At 42.8% G+C, this 18,573-nt stretch overlaps 1 protein-coding gene across 1 annotated transcript; it reads right to left on the bottom strand.

Annotated features, from left to right (window-relative positions):
- Positions 1-1,291: 1,291 nt before the first annotated feature.
- Positions 1,292-7,570, bottom strand: LOC135522903 (chorion-specific transcription factor GCMb-like). Its single transcript, XM_064949594.1, has 5 exons — positions 7,140-7,570; positions 6,469-6,721; positions 5,120-5,232; positions 4,548-4,673; positions 1,292-3,229 (listed from the first exon to the last, which is right to left on the bottom strand). The coding sequence occupies exons 1-5, from the start codon at positions 7,233-7,235 to the stop codon at positions 2,285-2,287; spliced, it is 1,533 nt and encodes a 510-aa protein (XP_064805666.1). The 5' UTR covers positions 7,236-7,570; the 3' UTR covers positions 1,292-2,284.
- Positions 7,571-18,573: the final 11,003 nt, after the last annotated feature.

Here is an 18,573-nt window from a genome sequence, read left to right as displayed (position 1 = left end):
AATGACTCTGATGTGTGCCACAGACATTATTTGACTCTAGTCACAAAATTAAGGAAATTAGAGGGGGGGGGTTGGCAAGGCCATTTTTTTGCCCAAATACTTTCTGTGGTACACACTACTGGTCAACATGAGCTACCAAAATGATTCTGAAGTGTGCCAGGCCTTGCAGTCCCAAGATAGAAGGGGGGAGAATTTCGGCAGACAAGAATCCCCCCCTTCTAATTTCCTTAATTTTGTCACTAGAGTCAAATACTTTCTGTGGCACACATCAGAGTCAAATACTTTCTATAGAACAAACTTCATATCAGGACAGGCAACCAAAATGAATAATTAATGTATGTGTGTTATATTAAACAGGCTTAACTGACAACGGAGTGAAGAGCAGAAATCTCAACTAGCAAGCAAGTCGCAGCAATGAAGAATTGAGTGCGTGTGCATTCATGCGAAAGGGGGGGGTGGATTCTGGCGGGGGGAGATTTTCGTCACAACACCAGCACGGTCGGGAGGAGAAGCTTAGTTTCCAATAGTTCAAAGCGGTCAAACGAGTTGTTTTTGAGACAGGGGTGTCACCAGAGCTATGTTGTATTCATTAGGTATGTCGTGGCTCATTTTAAAAGATGCATTATGATGCTTTACAAGCTCAAAATATTTTTTGACAAAATTGACAATTATGATAAGAACCATGCCGATTTTTGTGACAAATAATCGTTAACCAAAATTCCATAATCGTCAAAACAATATTGAGACAGAGCTTTATCAGTCTGTAATCTGTCTGTCTGACAGTGGTACAGTCATGTCTCCTGTCTGCACACAGTTTCCCTACAGAGGATCAAATCCCCTCTGGTGTTACCTACTCATCCACATATGGGCAAACTGATTCATGGCTCACACCACCTCTGTCATTACAATAATAGTGAGTAATTTGTTTATCTAGAAGTGACATCAGAGGAAAACTCCCCGGCGGGGTCAACGAATGAAGCGGCGATGCTTCCCTGCTGATCCGGCCGCGAGGAGAGATACTGTCAGCGGCGTGTGTTACCGGCATTCTTGAAGGGAGGGACAAAGACATCTCTCTCTCTCTCACTCTCTCTCTCTCTCTCTCTCTCTCTCTCTCTCTCTCTCTCTCTCTCTCTCTCTCTCTCTCTCTCTCTCTCTCTCTCTCTCTCTCTCTCTCTCTCTCTCTCTCTCTCTCTCTCTCTTTCTCCTGTCCCTACCCCAAAATGGAGGGGGGCCCTTTCAAAGGGCTGGAGGTGAATGATAATTGGACCAAAACAAAGGCCATAACCACAACTTCAGAATGTGTCAAATCTATAGTGGGAGCTTATTGAATTTTAATGTCACATAATTATGTTCAGAGACTGTACAGTTCAAGACTGTATCTACAGTTGCACTGGCAGCAAGAGCACATTCATTATGCTTTTGTAGCTCATCCCAATCTATACAACATTTATTCCAGTGCCATAGGAATATAACGTAACACAGACAAAATACCTATTCATGTTCTACAAACATAATAAACTGATTTATTTTATTTTATCCAAAGGCAATAATAACAGCAGGTTGGCATTTATTGGGATGACTCGTGTACTGGAGGCAGCTCTGCAGAATGGTCATGAGCTGGCACAGCCACAAAGTCAAAAAATCTGATTTTAACCCTAACCTTAATCCTAACCACACTGATAACCCTGGAGCCTAGCATGCTAGCAGATACCCATCGACTTCCAGTCATTGCGCTAATACTATTTAGCATTAGCTCACAAAACTACCTCTAACTTCCTTCATACTGGACTCAAGAGACATAAAAATGGTATCCACGAGTCAATTTGACTTTGGGGAAGTACATAAATGGCCTCCTTGCCAAAATCCCAAAGTATCCCTTTAAGACTAAGAAGCAATTTTTTTTGTTTTCATGAATTTTTAAGATATTGCCAATTTTGACTTTGCAGCTGGCCCATCCAGCAGAAACGGTTCAGTTCTGCCCCCAGGGCAAGACTCATGACAATTAAAGGTCAACATGCATAATAACTAATTTGTGGCTTTTCCTTTTGCATTAAATGCACATTGGGAAATGTTGTGAATGTCCTAGATGACTGTCATCACTAGCAGTCCAAATGCATTCCAACACCTCAATTATATAAATAACAATAGATATTCACAAACCTGATCAAAAGGTGTCATTAAGTCTGTTCCAAGTGTTCTTTCTGACCATTTGTATACAGGGCACAACTATCAAATGTACTCCTCTGTCATATCTCCCTATTCTCTGCTCTGTTGGTGTGAGCTATTAGTACCCTACTCCGTCATACCTAAGTGGATGAGAAACCCTGTCGGGATAGCTGTTGGACGCGTAGTTGCTGTATCGGTAAGTGTCAAAGTTCTCTGCCCTCTCGATTTTGGCTGGCAGGGTTTCCGGTTGGTACGACAGCGCCGATTTGATGACCCCGGAATCATCTGTAATCTTTAGATCAGAGTAGGAGGAGGGCGAGGTGTCCTCGAGCAAGGAGCTGCAGTTGGGCAGGCCCTTAACGTCGTACATGTTATCACCGTATTTGACCACGGATGGCTTGGGGCAGGGCTGGTAGGACACCTTGGTGGTGGTGGTGATGATGGTCTGCAGGGAGGCGGGCGTGGCTGGCACTGGGCCCGTCAGGGTCCTGCATGGATACTCACTGTTGTAGTAGTGGTGGTTGGCGTTGCCAGGGAGCTGCCCATATTCACCCCGCTCCCCGTATGTCCCCTTGCTCAGGATCTGCTTCCAGCCGTGATGCTTGCTGCTGGGAGTGTCGTAGCTGCTGCGGTCATGGCCCGAGAGGGTGCCGGTAGTGTGGGGTGTGGTGGTGCTGGTACCCAGGCCTAAGCTCACCTTGCTGGGCTCAGGGGCCTCTGCCTGGTGGCTACTGGGGTCCTTGTAGAGGGCTGTGTAGGAGCCCGAGCCTAAATAGCCAGGCACAGCAAAGTCGTAGCTACATGGAGGCCTGGGCATGTACAGACGGTGGTTGGCCGGCTTCTGGAGTGTGGAGGGGGCCTCACCCAGGGTGGCATGGGAGTCGTAGGCAAACTTGTAGGGCTCAGGATTCTGGAAGGGCGGGTAGTGCTGGGTCTTGTAGGGCTCAGGGTTCTGGAAGGGGAAGTTGGACTCAGCGATGATGCTGAAGCGGTCAGGGCCCTCCATGCAGGACAGCTGGTGCAGGTTGGGGAAAGGAGCACCCAGGTCATGGTATCTCCCAGTCTGAACAAGTAACAGTACACAACAGTACATATTTCAATGTCCTTGTAGGTGCACAGGGCTTAAACAGAAAGCAAAGGCAACATTGGCAAGACAAATCTTCCTACAGGAAAACAATTGAGAGGAACCATTCACCTCTGGCTAAGCAGGAAGACATAATTCAGAGTACATGCCGTTGAAGTCTGAAGTTTACATACACCTTAGCCAAATACATTTAAACTCAGTTTTTTACAATTCTGACATTTAATCCTAGTAAAAGTTCCCTTTTCTTAGGTCAGTTTGGATCATCACTTTATTTTAAGAATGTCAAATGTCAGAATAATAGTAGAAATAATTATTTATTTCAGCTTTTATTTCTTTCATCACATTCCCAGTGGGTCAGAAGTTTACATACACTCAAATAGTATTTGGTAGCATTGCCTTTAAATTGTTTAACTTGGGTCAAACGTTTCAGGAAACCTTCCACAAGCTTCCCACAATACCTTGGATGAATTTTTGCCCATCATCCTGACAGAGCTGGTGTAACAGAGTCAGGTTTTAGGCCTGCTTGCTCGCACACGCTTTTTCAGTTCTGACCACATATTTTCTATAGGATTGAGGTCAGGGCTTTGTGATGGCCACTCCAATACCTTGACTTTGTGGTCCTTAAGCCATTTTGCCACAACTTTGGAAGTATGCTTGGGGTCATTGTCCATTTGGAAGGCCCATTTGCGACCGAGCTTTAACTTCCTGACTGATGTCTTGAGATGTTGCTTCGATATATCCACATTATCTTCCTCCTTATGATGCCATCTATTTTGTGAATTTCACAGGTCCCTCCTGCAGCCAAGCACCCCCACAACATGACGCTACCACCCCCGTGCTTCAGGTTTGGGATGGTATTCTTCGGCTTGCAAGCCTCCCCCTTTTTCCTCCAAACATAACGATGGTCATTATGACCAAACAGTATTATTTTTGTTTCATCAGACCAGAGGACATTTCTCCAAAAAGTAGGATCTTTGTCCCCATGTACAGTTGCAAACCGTAGTCTGGCTTCTTTTTTATGGCGGTTTTGGATCAGTGGCTTCTTCCTTGCTGAGCGGCCTTTCAGGTTATGTCGATAGAGGACTTATTTTACTGTGGATATAGATACTTCTGTATCTTTAATAATTACTTGTGTCATGCACAGTGTAGATGTCCTGACCGACTTGCCAAAACTATAGTTTGTTATTAACAAGACATTTGTGGATGGTTGAAAAATGAGTTTTAGTGACTCCAACCTAAGTGTTTGTAAACTTCAGACTTCAACTGCATATGACCATGGAGGGTAAAATGTTCTTACATCTGACTCTATCAGCCTCCTCTTCTGGGAGAAGTGTGGAGAGGACATTTTCCTCTTCACTGCACTTCTCCGGGCCTCCGTCTCAGACTTGCTCTCCGGTCTGGCATGGTCATGGACTCCCTTGGCCTGCAATCACATCAACACATACTACGATTGTTACTTTCTTGAAATAATTTAGAAAATCTTTAGTCACACTTAGATTTTTTTTTTGCACCAAAGCTCGTAACCAAAAACACTGTGTTTCTTGTTTTCTACTTTATCGTGAATTCAAATTATTTGCCTTCAGATATTATTAATCAATCATTAAATTTATGAACCCACGCCAATTGCTAATTCATTGTCAATTTTTCTTTATACTGAAACCTTAACACTTTACTTGAAGGTTTGCTTATAAACCACTAAACATCTATAGTATGAAGTAAGTAGAAAACAGCTATTGTACATGGTCTTCATAGGTAATAAATGCTTTATATATGATGATCAACAAACAGGTTATTAATGGTTTATGAGGAAAGAAGACCGTTAAATAAAGTGTTACCAAGAATCTCAGTTGAGAATATGAGCCCACAAACCTGGAAGAATATGACTTTTCCATCTATTCTCCAGAAGTTGGTGACGGGGTAGCCACTGTGTCCTCGACATGGCATCAGCTCCAGGGCAGAGTTACAGCTGGGGCACAGCTTCTCTGGAGAACAACCACCAGTATACACAACCACACAGTTTTAAACAACCACACAGTTTTAAACAACCACACAGTTTTAAACAACCACACAGTTTTAAACAAACACGCAGTTTTAAACAACGACACAATTTTAAACAACCACACAATTTTAAACAACCACACAATTTTAAACAACCACACAGTTTTAAACAACCACACAGTTTTAAACAACCACTCAGTTTTAAACAACCACTCAGTTTTAAACAACCACACAGTTTTAAACAACCACACAGTTTTAAACAAGCACACAGTTTTAAACAACGACACAATTTTAAACAACCACACAGTTTTAAACAACCACTCAGTTTTAAACAATGACACAGTTTTAAACAACCACACAGTTTTAAACAACCACACAGTTTTAAACAACCACACAGTTTTAAACAACCACTCAGTTTTAAACAAAGACACAATTTTTAACAAGGCCATATTATTTGATTTTGCATTTGGCTTCCCTCTGGTCTGATAGTATAAAAGCAACCTTTGTATTCAGGTATTGTACATTTATTTATTAACTATTATACTTTTCTGGATGTGAGAGGAAGATCATAGTGTGGGGAGTGGTCACAAGTGAAACAATGATTTAAGGAAATTAATACAAAAAAATATATATAAAATAAACATTATTTTAAATTTTAAATATATATTTTTTCATTCAGACCAACAATATTGTCTAATTGAAGTTGTTTGACGAGGTGTTCTGTATATAAAGCTGTGTATTATGATATTATGATCATTACAATCTGAGCACACTAAGAACCTAACCTAGCTTTTTCAAAATACAACCAAGAACGTTTTCCATACATTTTGGCTGCTCCTGTGGGCTATCCTCGACTGTAGCCAACTTGGTTTTTTTTTACTACCACATAAGTAAGGATATTATTATTATGATGAAGCACAGTGCCACATTTCCTATAGTGTGTCAATGTGATGACTGAATGAAGGAGTCACAGGAAACCTACCAAGTGTTTAGACCAGATCAAAAGTTGAATATCTCGATCCAGAGTGGGGTTATATTCTCAAAAACAGTCTACATAGTCGACAGGCCCAGTAAATAGGCTATCATTATGATTCATTTGATACAGCATCAACAGCTGCATTGTTAATGTTAAAAAGACTATGTTTTCATCCCTTTTTCCGATGAGACTCGTCGGCAAGTGTACACCATGCAATACAGATGTGCATAATGCATTTACTCACTTTGTTGTTTTTGTCGTGCTTTGTCGCAAATCGCCGGTCTGAGCTGGAGTTTGCTTCCATCAGCCAGCGTGCAGTTTCGACCGCATACTACGACACCCAGGCAGGACTTCTTGAGAATCTGACAGTTGTGGTTGTTGGTGTTCCGCATAGCCCATCCGCTCAGATGGCGCTGTGCGTTCTTGTCCTCGCCATTGTAGATGTAACGCACATAACCATCCGTCCACTCCTGAAAAGCGTCATACTGCTTTGTGTCCTGTCAGAATTAGGGGGAAATATACATTCCTTACTTTATAGTTGCTTTCTAAATGGATAATAAGGCAACACGCGAAAGGTACAGGCCAATGATTAGAATATGCCTGGCTTGCTGCAATACGTTTTGATTGTGGAGAGACCCGAAGATATGGTCACAAAGCGCAAATGAATATCTGATAGCTGAGTTGTGAAAGCATATTAGGCAAATCATGACAATCTGAGTGCAAACTCATTCATCCTGAACTTTGTATATCTTTAGGCTACAAATTGAAACAATGATTTATTTAAATTCAACCTTGACATATTTTGATTTAATAGAGTGTCAAGTGATATATACTTTGGAAATGTAAATATCTCTCATTGAATAGCCTATAGTCTAAAGCATAGCGTAAACTGTCATATGAGAGATTTTGACATACCTGAGGCAGTTTTGGGTCGTTGATATCCCACGTTAACTTCATACCGAAGGAACAAACACAGTCGGGGTCATCAAACTGTTCCGACGACTTTGCCATCTTGTAAGATTCTCTCAATTTGACGGTTTTTGAACTTGACTCATAGCAGGATTCATCAATAGGCCTACAGCTAGCGTCCCCTAACCCGCGCACCTTGTATCCCCTGTCTTTTATCTTGTATCCCCTGTATTTTATCTCAATCCAATGCTCCCTTTGCTTACTGAGTAGTGTTACGCGAAGCCACGGGAGTAGCAAGGTGAATGACTACAGGTACGCTGTCTCGTCTATGTAAAGGAGGAGGAGGCAGGACTAGAAAATATGTCTAGCCTCAGCTCTGTTGAGGCTGAGCACTGTGCACTTTCAGTTCACCTGATCCGTGGCACTGACCTCCACTTATCCTACTGCGTGGCGGCGGTTTCCCCGAGCATTCCTTCCAAGCACTGTGTATGTTTGAAACACCAAATGCAATTAACTATGCTTTAACCTATATCTATCTATGTTGATCTTGAATACACTTAGACGTCAGGAAGTTACACAAGGCCGCTAACAAACGTTTCTTTATCCCTCGTAGTTCTTGTGTGGGTTTTACGCTTATTTTAATTGTTTTATTAGATTTTCTATTATTATTACTCTCAGTATTTGTATTATTGTTATTATTATCATGAGTAGTAGTAGTAATAGTAGTATTATCACTGCATTGTTGGGAAAGAGCTCCCAAGGTAAGAATTTCACGGTTTGGTTTTTAACCTGTTTTATCCTGTGCAAGTGGCGAATAAACTTTGAAACTTGAAACTGGAAAACAATGTGAATAGGCCTATTTCGATTATGCTTGCAGTTCTGACAGGAAAAGTATATGTTGTAAATGTCAAACCTATTGGTTAGGATTAACGATTAGCTCATAAAACAGCAAATATTTCTATGAGTAATCTGAATGTGAAATAACCACATTCAACGGTTACACAAGTAGCCTACAGTGACAGGTGTCAAGTGATCTATCTGAGATCATTAGGAGTTGTTGTATGTAAACCTTAAGCCGCACTGACGTGTAAACATCAAAACTACCGGGGCTGCACTAACAACAAACAAAGCATCAGTCATGCGGCAATGTTAACGAATTTCATGTTTCAGCGGATAGATTTTATTTTCGTAGGCTACACCCATGTCTTTACGAATTTACCTTTTTGTTTTATTGTGGAATGTTGTTCTCTTTTCTTTTATTCGGGAATCTGATCAGGCATGGCCATAGTTTGGATTTTTTCCCGACATTATTTTACATTTGAAGCATGTCAGGTGTTTGCATGTTTCCATTAGCCAAATTGGCACTGTTACGAGGCTGATCAAAACATAGGCTTACGTTACTGTATACGATTTTATGCAAAAAAACGATAATTATTTTCCCTCAAGTGAAATCTTAACATATTTGCTGTCCATTAGTCATTGAGTACATTCCCTTCTCACAGAAGGTCTAAGTGGTGTAATCATTAGGCTATCGCTTAACAGTTGTTGTTATATTTACCTACAAATGGCAAAGCACACGACACAATAATAAATGAATAGATTGTATCTGTCACTGTTTGTAGATCAAACAACCAAGCGTGCCATTTGTTATTGAAGGGCGTTATTAGCTATTACATTGCATAACCGTAAATAAGGCAGTTTAAGTGACATTTATCATAACTGTGAAAGTTCCATTTTAATTTATCAAAATTATAATGTTATCAACATCTTTAGATGTTTGTGTTTGCTATTATATGCAAATGATCGAATGCCTCCACACAGGAAAAAAAGCATATTTTCCCCCAAAAATTACTTTGACTACAATAATGAATTAAAAATGCTGACTTTAACAAATAGGAATAACAATGATTACAACATTATTTATTTATTTTGACTGATCATGGTCTCGTCTTTTCAAGCGGTTCACTAATTAGATTTACCTGTGGCAAAATTGTCCCTATAGCTACACTTGCACACTGCAAATTATGATCGTAAATTTGTTAATTGTTTAACAATGAAATCAAATTGTTTCTTTAATAATTATCGTAGCCGAAAAAACGGTTCATGATATTATCGTAAAACATGGTAAATTATCAGAATATGTTTATATTATTAATCTATGGGTTTAATTAAACACGAAAAACACCTTCGTGAAAAGGACCCCATTGACGAGACCTGCAGTGTAAAGCAATAACTAGCCTACAGTATAGTCCTATGTATTGCATCTATATTTATCACAACCATGCATGTTTAACATTTTCTATCATTTCGAAATCATTTTTGGAGGAGTCTTTCGTCGGTAATACTGTTGTAGCCATCACAGCATCACTTCTGAGGGAGAAAGCCTCCCAAGTCGTTGGTTAACAGGTTGATTTTCTCACATCCACATATTCATTAAATTATAGTTAACCCTTTGTGGGTATGACATTCTTGCCAGAAGTAGCATAGCTTTCTTTCAACAACCTTATAAAAGCATCTTGTTTCCACGATAAATCTGTTGAACAGTTCTGTTAGAATTATTTTTAAATTTTCTCTCCCACTATCTCCTTTTTGTGAATTGCAGGAACTCAATAGAAGTGTTCAACAGCGTCACTGAGCTTTTGAGAGCGAGAGCCATTGATGATGCATGCCAGACGGATGAAGACTGCTTTACCCGCCTTCCCAGGAAAGGTCTCATTAAGTATCTAACCCAGCAACATTTTTATTTTTTAATCTAAAGAAATGTATTTAACATTCATACATTTGGTCATCTATTGGGTTCTGTGTCTGTTTGGCTGTATGTTGTCCTGTGTGTTTGCTCATGTCCACGTGTTGACGTGATTTGTAAGGGCTATAGACATCATGAAAATTGAAGAATACGTCATGAAGGACCTGCCAAGCCTTATTGTGGCGTCTATGATTTTTTCCCTGATAAGCTGTGAGGTGTCATTTTGTACATACCTTATGCACAGTCCTATGAAAACGTTTGGGCACCCCTCTGAGGCTGCATAATAATTTACTCTGTCGTCACAGAAAATGATCACAGTGGCATGCCATTCATTTTCTAATAAAAGCTGAATACTGGGGTATTGTCCAGACAAAGATTTTTAGTGTAGCAATATTAAGTTGTTTGAAATTAAATCAGATGTGAAAAATAGGCTATGCAAAAATGTGGGCACCCTTGTCATTCTGTTGGTTTGAATACCTGTAACTACTTAGCACTGATTAATTGGAACACACAATTGGTTTGGTGAGCTCATTAAGCCTTGAACTTCATAGACAAGTGCATCCAATCATGGGAAAAGGTATTTAAGGTGGCCAATTGCAAGTTGTTGTTCTCTTTGACTCTCCTCTGAAGAGTGGCAACATGGGGGCCTCAAAACAACTCTCAAATGACCTGAAAACAAAGATTGTTCAACATTATGGTTTAGAGGAAGGCTACAAAAAGATATTGGAGAAATTTAAGCTGTCAGTGTCCACTGTGAGGAACATAGTGAGGAAATGGAAGACCACAGGCACAGTTCTTGTTAAGGCCAGAAGTGGCAGGCCAAGTAAAATATCGGAGAGGCAAAGGCGAAGGATGGTGAGAACGGTCAAAAACAGCCCACAGACCACCTCCAAAGACCTACAACATCATCTTGCTGCAGATGGTGTCTCTGTGCATCGTTCAACAATTCAGCGCACTTTGCACAAGGAGAAGCTGTATGGGAGAGTGATGCGGAAGAAGCCTTTTCTGAACACACGCCACAAACAGAGTCGCTTGAGGTATGCAAACGCACATTTGGACAAGCCAGCTTCATTTTGGAATAAGGTGCTGTGGACTGATGAAACAAAGAGTGAGTTATTTGGTCATAACAAGGGACGTTATGCATGGCGACAAAAGAACACAGCGTTCCAAGAAAAACACTTGCTACCCACAGTAACATTTGGTGGGGGTTCCATCATGCTGTGGGGCTGTGTGGCCTGTGCCGGTACTGGGAATCTTGTTAAAGTTGAGGGTCGCATGGATTTCACTCAATATCAGCAGATTCTTGGGAATAATGTTGAAGAATCAGTCACAAAGTTGAAGTTACGCCGGGGCTGGATATTTCAAAAAGACAACGACCCAAAACACTGCTCAAAATCTACCCGGGAATTTATGCAGAGGAACAAGTACAATGTTCTGGAATGGTCACCCCAGTCCCCAGACCTGAATATCATTGAGAATCTGTGGGATGACTTGAAGCAGGCTGTCCATGCTCGGCAACCATCACACCTAACTGAACTGGAGATGTTTTGTAAGGAGGAATGGTCCAAAATACCTTCATCCAGAATCCAGACACTCATTAGAGGCTATGGGAAGCATCTAGAGGCTGTTATTTTAGCAAAAGGAGGCTCTACTAAATATTGATGTGATTTTTCTATTGGGGTGCCCAAATTTATGCACCTGTCTAATTTTGTTTTGATGCATATTGCACATTTTCTGTTAATTCAATAAACCTCATTTCACTACTGAAATATTATTGTGTCCATCCGTTATTTGAGAGATAAAAATGAAATTGCTGATCCAAACACCCAATTATTTATAAATGGAAATCATGGAAATTGTCAGGGGTGCCCAAACTTTTTCATACGACTGTATATATCATATTTTCTGTAACTACTACATTTGCCCATCTCATTGATATCAGTCTCCCTTCCTCGCTCCCTCTCTACTGCACCTGCTGTCTCGACCTCTGAATGCTTGGCCATGAAAAGCGAACTGACATTTACTCCTGAGGTGCTGACCTGTTGCACCCTCCACAACCACTGTGATTATTATTTGACCCTGCTGGTCATCTCTGAATGTTTAAACATCTTGAAGAACAATCTGGCCTTATACACCCAGCACAGCCAGAAGAGGACTGGTCCCTGTCTCGGTTTCTTCCTAGGTTCCTGCCTTTCCAGAGAGTTGTTCCTAGCCACCGTGCTTCTACATCTGCATTGCTTGCTGTTTGTGGTTTGAAGCTGGGCTTCTGTATTAACACTTTGTGACATCTGCTGTAAAAAGGGCTTTATAAATACATTTGAATGAATTTGATTGGTTTTGGAAATAGGTCACTGTAATTCAGGGTTTCCTAAATTCGGTCCTTGGGACCCCAAGGGGTGCACATTTGGTTGTTACTCTAGCACTACACAGCTGATTCAAATAATCAACTCATCATCAAGCTTTGATCATTTGAATCAGCTTTATAGTGTTGGGGCCTAAAACCAAAATGTGCACCCCTTGGGGTCCAGAGGACTGAGTTTGGGAAACGCTGCTGTAATTATATCTACTGCCACGCACGTCCTGGTCATAAGTGTGGTTATTCCAACAGTTTCCAACTTCGTCTTTTTTATTGTTACTGTTTGACCTGACGAAGATCCGGTTCGGATCGAAGCGTTATCAATAAAGTGGTTAATTGGGAGCTTAAACAGTGTGCGGGCCTTCCTATTCTTCACAAGCGTGTGAGGTTCCAGCCTACCTCCTGTACCAGCCTGTGTGTCTGAATATTAAATCAACCCCTAGCCCCTACTCCCTAGGCACTCATGTACATCTGAAAATGTTGGATATGTTTAAGCAATATATCAATTACTTCACCTTGCCTTATGATAGGCTGGATGGTCTGTTTACTGAAGTGCTTACCTAATGTCATTTCAGATCTGAGGCAGGGCTCTTCCAACCCTGTTCCTGGAGAGCTTCCGTCCCGTAGGTTTTTGCTACAGGAGGGTAGCTCTCCAAGAACAGGGTTGGAAGAGCCCTGCTCAAGCAACCTGGTCCCAAAGCATTTCTTATTTTTCTGTACGTAAATCCAAGAGACTCCATTTAGTAAGACATGTTTTGTATGGTATGTATTAATTTGTGTATGTCCATCACCCATTTCATATATGTTACAAATTACAATTTGTATTAGTTGTTTCGAATTTGCAAAACACACAATATGTTACAAATTAGAAAAGCGTATGATATGTTACCAATTCTAGCTAAGTGGCTAGGTTGCTAACGTTAGCTAGCTGGCTAACGTTTGCTAGGCTAGAGGTTAGGGTTAAGATTAGGGTTAAATTTAGGAGTTAGGTTAAATAGTTAAGGTTAGAGTTAGGGTTAGGAGAAGGGTTAGCTAAAAGGGTTGAGGTTAGGGTTAGGAGAATAGTTAGCTAACATGCTAAGTAGTTGCAAAGTAGCTAAAAAGAGGTAAGTAATTTAAATGTTGCCAAAATGCTAAGTTTGTCCATGATGAGATTCTAACTCGCAACTTTGGGTTGCCAGACAGTCGCGTTATACGCCCACCCATCCAGCCCATTCAACCACCCTGCTTTCCATTTGTCTTATGTAACCATCTATATTATGTAACCATACCAAACATAACATATCATACTAATTTGAGCGTCCCGGATTTACAGTTACTATGTTACGTCTAGTGTATGAGACCACGCTGGGTCTAGGGCAGGGATGTGAAACTTTGATGGGGGTGGGGGCCGCAAGTTGCCCATCCCTCGTCTAGGTGGTACCGGTCTTATGATTGTTTTGGATTAGATACTAATATTTCCTAGTTTTCCAGCGTTTTTCTCCTCCTGTGGAAGGTGAGGTTTTTTTCCATAATTTTCATCATTCCACGATTTGCTTCCCTTGCTTTGTTTATGCTGGTAGCTACAGTCATGCTGTTTGCTATTTGGGGAAAGACTGAGGTCAGCTCACCAGCATCTTCCTGCTGCATGTTGGGAGTGGTTGGGACTGACCCAGAAGTCACATTTGGTCTGAGTTAAGAGGTAAGGCAGTACAGTTAACTGTTGAGAGAGACGATGTTGGCTCAGAAGGTTAGGAAGGATGCCATTTTGTTCACTACGAAGTGAGACTGTCTAATAGAAAAGCAAGGAAAAAGTTTGTTTTACAGTCTGTTCATCAATGACATCACATTTGATGACGCTTACTAAAGAACAGAATATATTTTCGAGAAGAATAATTAAAACCCTTGCAGTTCTATTGATGTTAACTTGTTCTCGTCTCCAAAATGATGAAACTAATACTCCACCATAATATACCTTTTTTTATCCATTCAAGCTATAAGGTCGATTCACTCGATCCTCAACAATACTACAAAATAAGAGGCGGAAACCAAGCCTGGCCAAAGATCATTGTCTACTCCTGCACGTTTTCAGTCATGCCAGATTCCTGTGATTAGAAGGTATACTATGATGGAGAGGACGAGAGACTGAGAGAGAGAGAGAGATCCAACATTGACTGTGATGTCTGAGAATGTATTGCCCCCTAGCGGATAGATTGTCTACACTGTCTGCATTTTCTTTTCCTCAGCAGGGTCATGGTCATTAGGCACCAAGCGAAAGAAAATAGACGGAATAGATACTACTGTATCTGGACTTCCTTTGCAAACCGCTTCAAAATGTTTTCCCGTTGCATGCCCTAATGAACACGACCCAGTAGGTTATGTCCACATTGACTATGGATCTGAATTCTCCAACCTTGTATGGATAGATGCAGACAACTTGTTTCATCATCTTCCTCCTTTAATTTAGTTTTCACATTAGGATTTACCAATACAGTCATGACATCACTCACCCACATCCTCAGAATTGTGGTTCAGTTGGTCTTTTTTTTCAGCGAGCAATTCGCAAAAGTAATTCAACGTGGGCGGTGAATCACACAAATGTTTCAGTTATTGTTTTTATGGCATAAAACTCATTTTGTGAAAAATGGACAGTTGTCTGGGAATGTGACGTAGGCAGTGGTTTTGTTCAGACTATGAGATGCAGGTGGTCCTCTCTGAAGCACTCTGTCGAATGACCATAGCGAGGTCCAGGAATGAGCTGGACAACAAGTCAGCCCAGTCAAAACTGTTCGCTGCTCTGGCCCCCCCAATGGTGGAACAAACTCCCTCACGATGCCAGGACAGCGGAGTCAATCACCACCTTCCGGAGACACCTGAAACCCCACCTCTTCAAGGAATACCTAGGATAGGATAAGTAATCCTTCTCACCCCCCCCCCCCTTAAATGATTTAGATGCACTATTGTAAAGTGGCTGTTCCACTGGATGTCAGAAGGTGAATTCACCAATTTGTAAGTCGCTCTGGACAAGAGCGTCTGCTAAATGACTTAAATGTAAATGTATGTAAATGTTCACCAACCCAGCTTTTGCAGAGAGCTTCAACGCAATAAACGATAGAGACATAATGTTTCTCATACTGTGTAGACTCTGAGTTCTTCACTAGCCCATGAAGAAATTAACTGCTGATAGTGGTAGTCAAAGTTGAATGTTGTTATTTGGGGTCAACAATACATGCATGTCTTACCTGTCAAAAAATACAACTTTTCTCAATGAAGTGAACATCTGTTTTGGAGATGAAACAAGGCTAGTTCCACATTATTTTCAAAACATTTCAAACACCCACCTCTAGTTGCACAAGCAATTTAAATAAGTTGTACTATTTCTGTAAAGAATATATCACACAGAACAACAGTTTCTGATGGTTAGATAATGACCTATCTCCCTCATGGTTAGATAATGATCTGTCTCCCTCATGGTTAGATAATGATCTGTCTCCCTCATGGTTAGATAATGATCTGTCTCCCTCATGGTTAGACAATGATCAATCTTCCTCATGGTTAGATAATGATCTGTCTCCCTCATGGTTAGACAATGATCAGTCTCCCTCATGGTTAGATAATGATCGGTCTCCCTCATGGTTAGATAAGGATATGTCTCCCACATGGTTAGATAATGATCCTTCTCCCTTGTGGTGATGTCACATTCCCCTGCATCAGAGTGTTTCTGTATACCACTGAAACAAGCACAGCAGCAGTTCCTGAGTCATTGATCCAAAGTCAGTAGATGCTGTCATATGGATGACTTAAAGTACCTGTAACAATTCAGTAACTACAGACGCTGGGAGATGGGAATCAAGTAGAGGGTGAGGATTTAATAATAAATAGACATGAACCTAAACAAGACCAGCATCTGGACAAGAGAAACAAAACAGCATCAATGCAGACACAAGAATGAAACTGAGGAAGTGACAGATATAGGGGAGGCAATCAATGACGTGATGGAGTCCAGGTGAGTTCGATGAAACGATTGCGCGCGTAACGATGGTGACAGGTTTGCGTAATGATGAGCAGCCTCGAGCGCCAGAAAGGGGGAGCAGGAACAATCGTGACAGTACCTGCCCAGTGTTTCCATATTTATATGATATATTGCCTATAATTATTAACAACATGAATAAAATAGTTTTCCTTTCAATTTAAAAAAACTTATGTTAAAAAACAGCTTTTCTGTGTTGGAATGGTGTGGACATACCCCAAGAAAAGAATGGTGTGAGCGTATACCACGCAGGAAAAATATTCCCACAAATTGTCACGCCCTGGTCTTAGTATTTTGTGTTGTCTTTATTATTTTGGTCAGGCCAGGGTGTGACATGGGTTATTTATGTGGTGTGTTTTGTCTAGGTTTTTTTTTTATAGGTAATGGGATTGTGGTTAGTGGGGCTGTCTAGAAAAGTCTATGGTTGCCTGGAGTGGTTCTCAATCAGAGGCAGGTGTTTATCGTTGTCTCTGATTGGGAACCATATTTAGGCAGCCATATTCTTTGAGTGTTTCGTGGGTGATTGTTCCTGTCTCTGTGTTAGTTTGCACCAGAATAGGCTGTTTAGGTTTTCACGTTACATTTATTGTTTTGTATTGTTCGTGTTGATCTTTTATTAAACATGTATCAAAATAACCACGCTGCATTTTGGTCCGCCTCTCCTTCACCGGAAGAAAACCTTAACAGGATCATCCACCACAACAGGACCAATCGGCGTGGTGACAGGCAGCGGCAGCAGGAGCAGTGAAAGGAGGAATGGACATGGGAAGACGTTTTGGACGGCAAGGGTTGTTACACTTGGGAGGAAATACTGGCTGGAAGAGATTGCCTCCCATGGGAACTGGTGGATGCACTTAGGAGAGCAGAGGCAGCCGGAGAGAGGAGCCGGCGATACGAGGGAACACGGTTGGCAAGGAAGCCCGAGAGTCAGCCCCAAAAATGTCTTGGGGGGGAACACAGGGAGTATGGCGAAGCCAGGTAGGAGACCTGCGCCAACTTCCTGTGCTTACCGGGGGGCTAGAGAGACCGAGCAGGCACCGTGTTATACTATGGAGCGCACGGTGTCTCCAATGCGGATACATAGCCCAGTGCGGTACATACCAGCTCTTCGTATCGGCCGGGCTAGAGTAAGCATCGTGCCAAGTGTCATGAAGCCAGCTCTACGCATCTGGTCTCCAGTGCGTCTCCTTGGGCCGTCTTACATGGCACCAGCCTTGCGCACGGTGTCCCCGGTTTGCCTGCATAGCCCAGTGCGGGCTATTCCACCTCGCCGCACTGGCACGGCGACCGGGAGCATTCAACCAGGTAAGGTTGGGCAGGCTAGGTGCTCAAGAGCTCCAGTGCGCCTGCACGGTCCGGTCTATCCAGTACCACCTCCACGCACCAGCCCTCCAGTGGCAGCTCCCCGCACCAGGCTTCCTGTGCGTGTCCTCGGCCCAGTACCACCAGTGCCAGCACCATGCACCAGGCCTACAGTGCACTTTGCCTGTCCAGTGCTGCCAGAGCCTTCCTCCTGTTCAGCGCTGCCGGAGTCTCCTGCTTGTCCAGCGCTGCCAGAGCCTTCCTCCTGTTCAGCGCTGCCGGAGTCTCCCGCCTGTTCAGCGCTGCCGGAGTCTCCCGCCTGTTCAGCGGTGCCGGAGTCTCCCGCCTGTTCAGCGGTGCCGGAGTCTCCCGCCTGTTCAGCGGTGCCGGAGTCTCCCGCCTGTTCAGCGGTGCCGGAGTCTCCCGCCTGTTCAGCGCTGCCGGAGTCTCCCGCCTGTTCAGCGCTGCCGGAGTCTCCCGCCTGTTCAGCGCTGCCGGATTCTCCCGCCTGTTCAGCGCCGCCAGAGATGTCAGTCAGCGAGGAGCCGCCAGAGCTGTCAGTCTGCGAGGAGCCGCCAGAGCTGTCAGTCTGCGAGGAGCTGCCAGTCTGCATGGAGCTGCCAGAGCCGCCAGTCTGCATGGAGCTGCCAGAGCCGCCAGTCTGCATGGAGCTGCCAGAGCCGCCAGTCTGCATGGAGCTGCCAGAGCCGCCAGTCTGCATGGAGCAGCCAGAGCCGCCAGTCTGCATGGAGCAGCCAGAGCCGCCAGTCAGCATGGAGCAGCCAGAGCCGCCAGTCTGCCAGGATCCGCCAGTCAGCCAGGATCCGCCATTTAGCCAGGATCCGCCATTTAGCCAGGATCCGCCATTTAGCCAGGATCCGCCATTTAGCCAGGATCAACCATTCAGCCAGGATCTGCCAGTCAGCCAGGATCTGCTGGAACCACCAGTCAGCCAGGATCTGCCGGAACCACCAGTCAGCCAGGATCTGCCGGAACCACCAGTCAGCCAGGATCTGCCGGAACCACC

This window comes from Oncorhynchus masou, chromosome 30 (genome assembly GCF_036934945.1).
Source record: "Oncorhynchus masou masou isolate Uvic2021 chromosome 30, UVic_Omas_1.1, whole genome shotgun sequence".
Lineage (NCBI taxonomy): Eukaryota > Metazoa > Chordata > Actinopteri > Salmoniformes > Salmonidae > Oncorhynchus > Oncorhynchus masou.
This window is presented reverse-complemented; position numbering and strand designations above follow the sequence as displayed.

Excerpts from the sequence above, each read along its gene's own strand:
- LOC135522903 (XM_064949594.1), bottom strand. The coding sequence starts at position 7,235 with ATGGCAAAGTCGTCGGAACAGTTTGATGACCCCGACTGTGTTTGTTCC. Across the intron at positions 5,233-6,468 it reads AGCACGACAAAAACAACAAA|AGAAGCTGTGCCCCAGCTGT; the intron begins GTGAGTAAATGC and ends GTTGTTCTCCAG. Across the intron at positions 4,674-5,119 it reads GAAAAGTCATATTCTTCCAG|GCCAAGGGAGTCCATGACCA; the intron begins GTTTGTGGGCTC and ends ATGTGATTGCAG.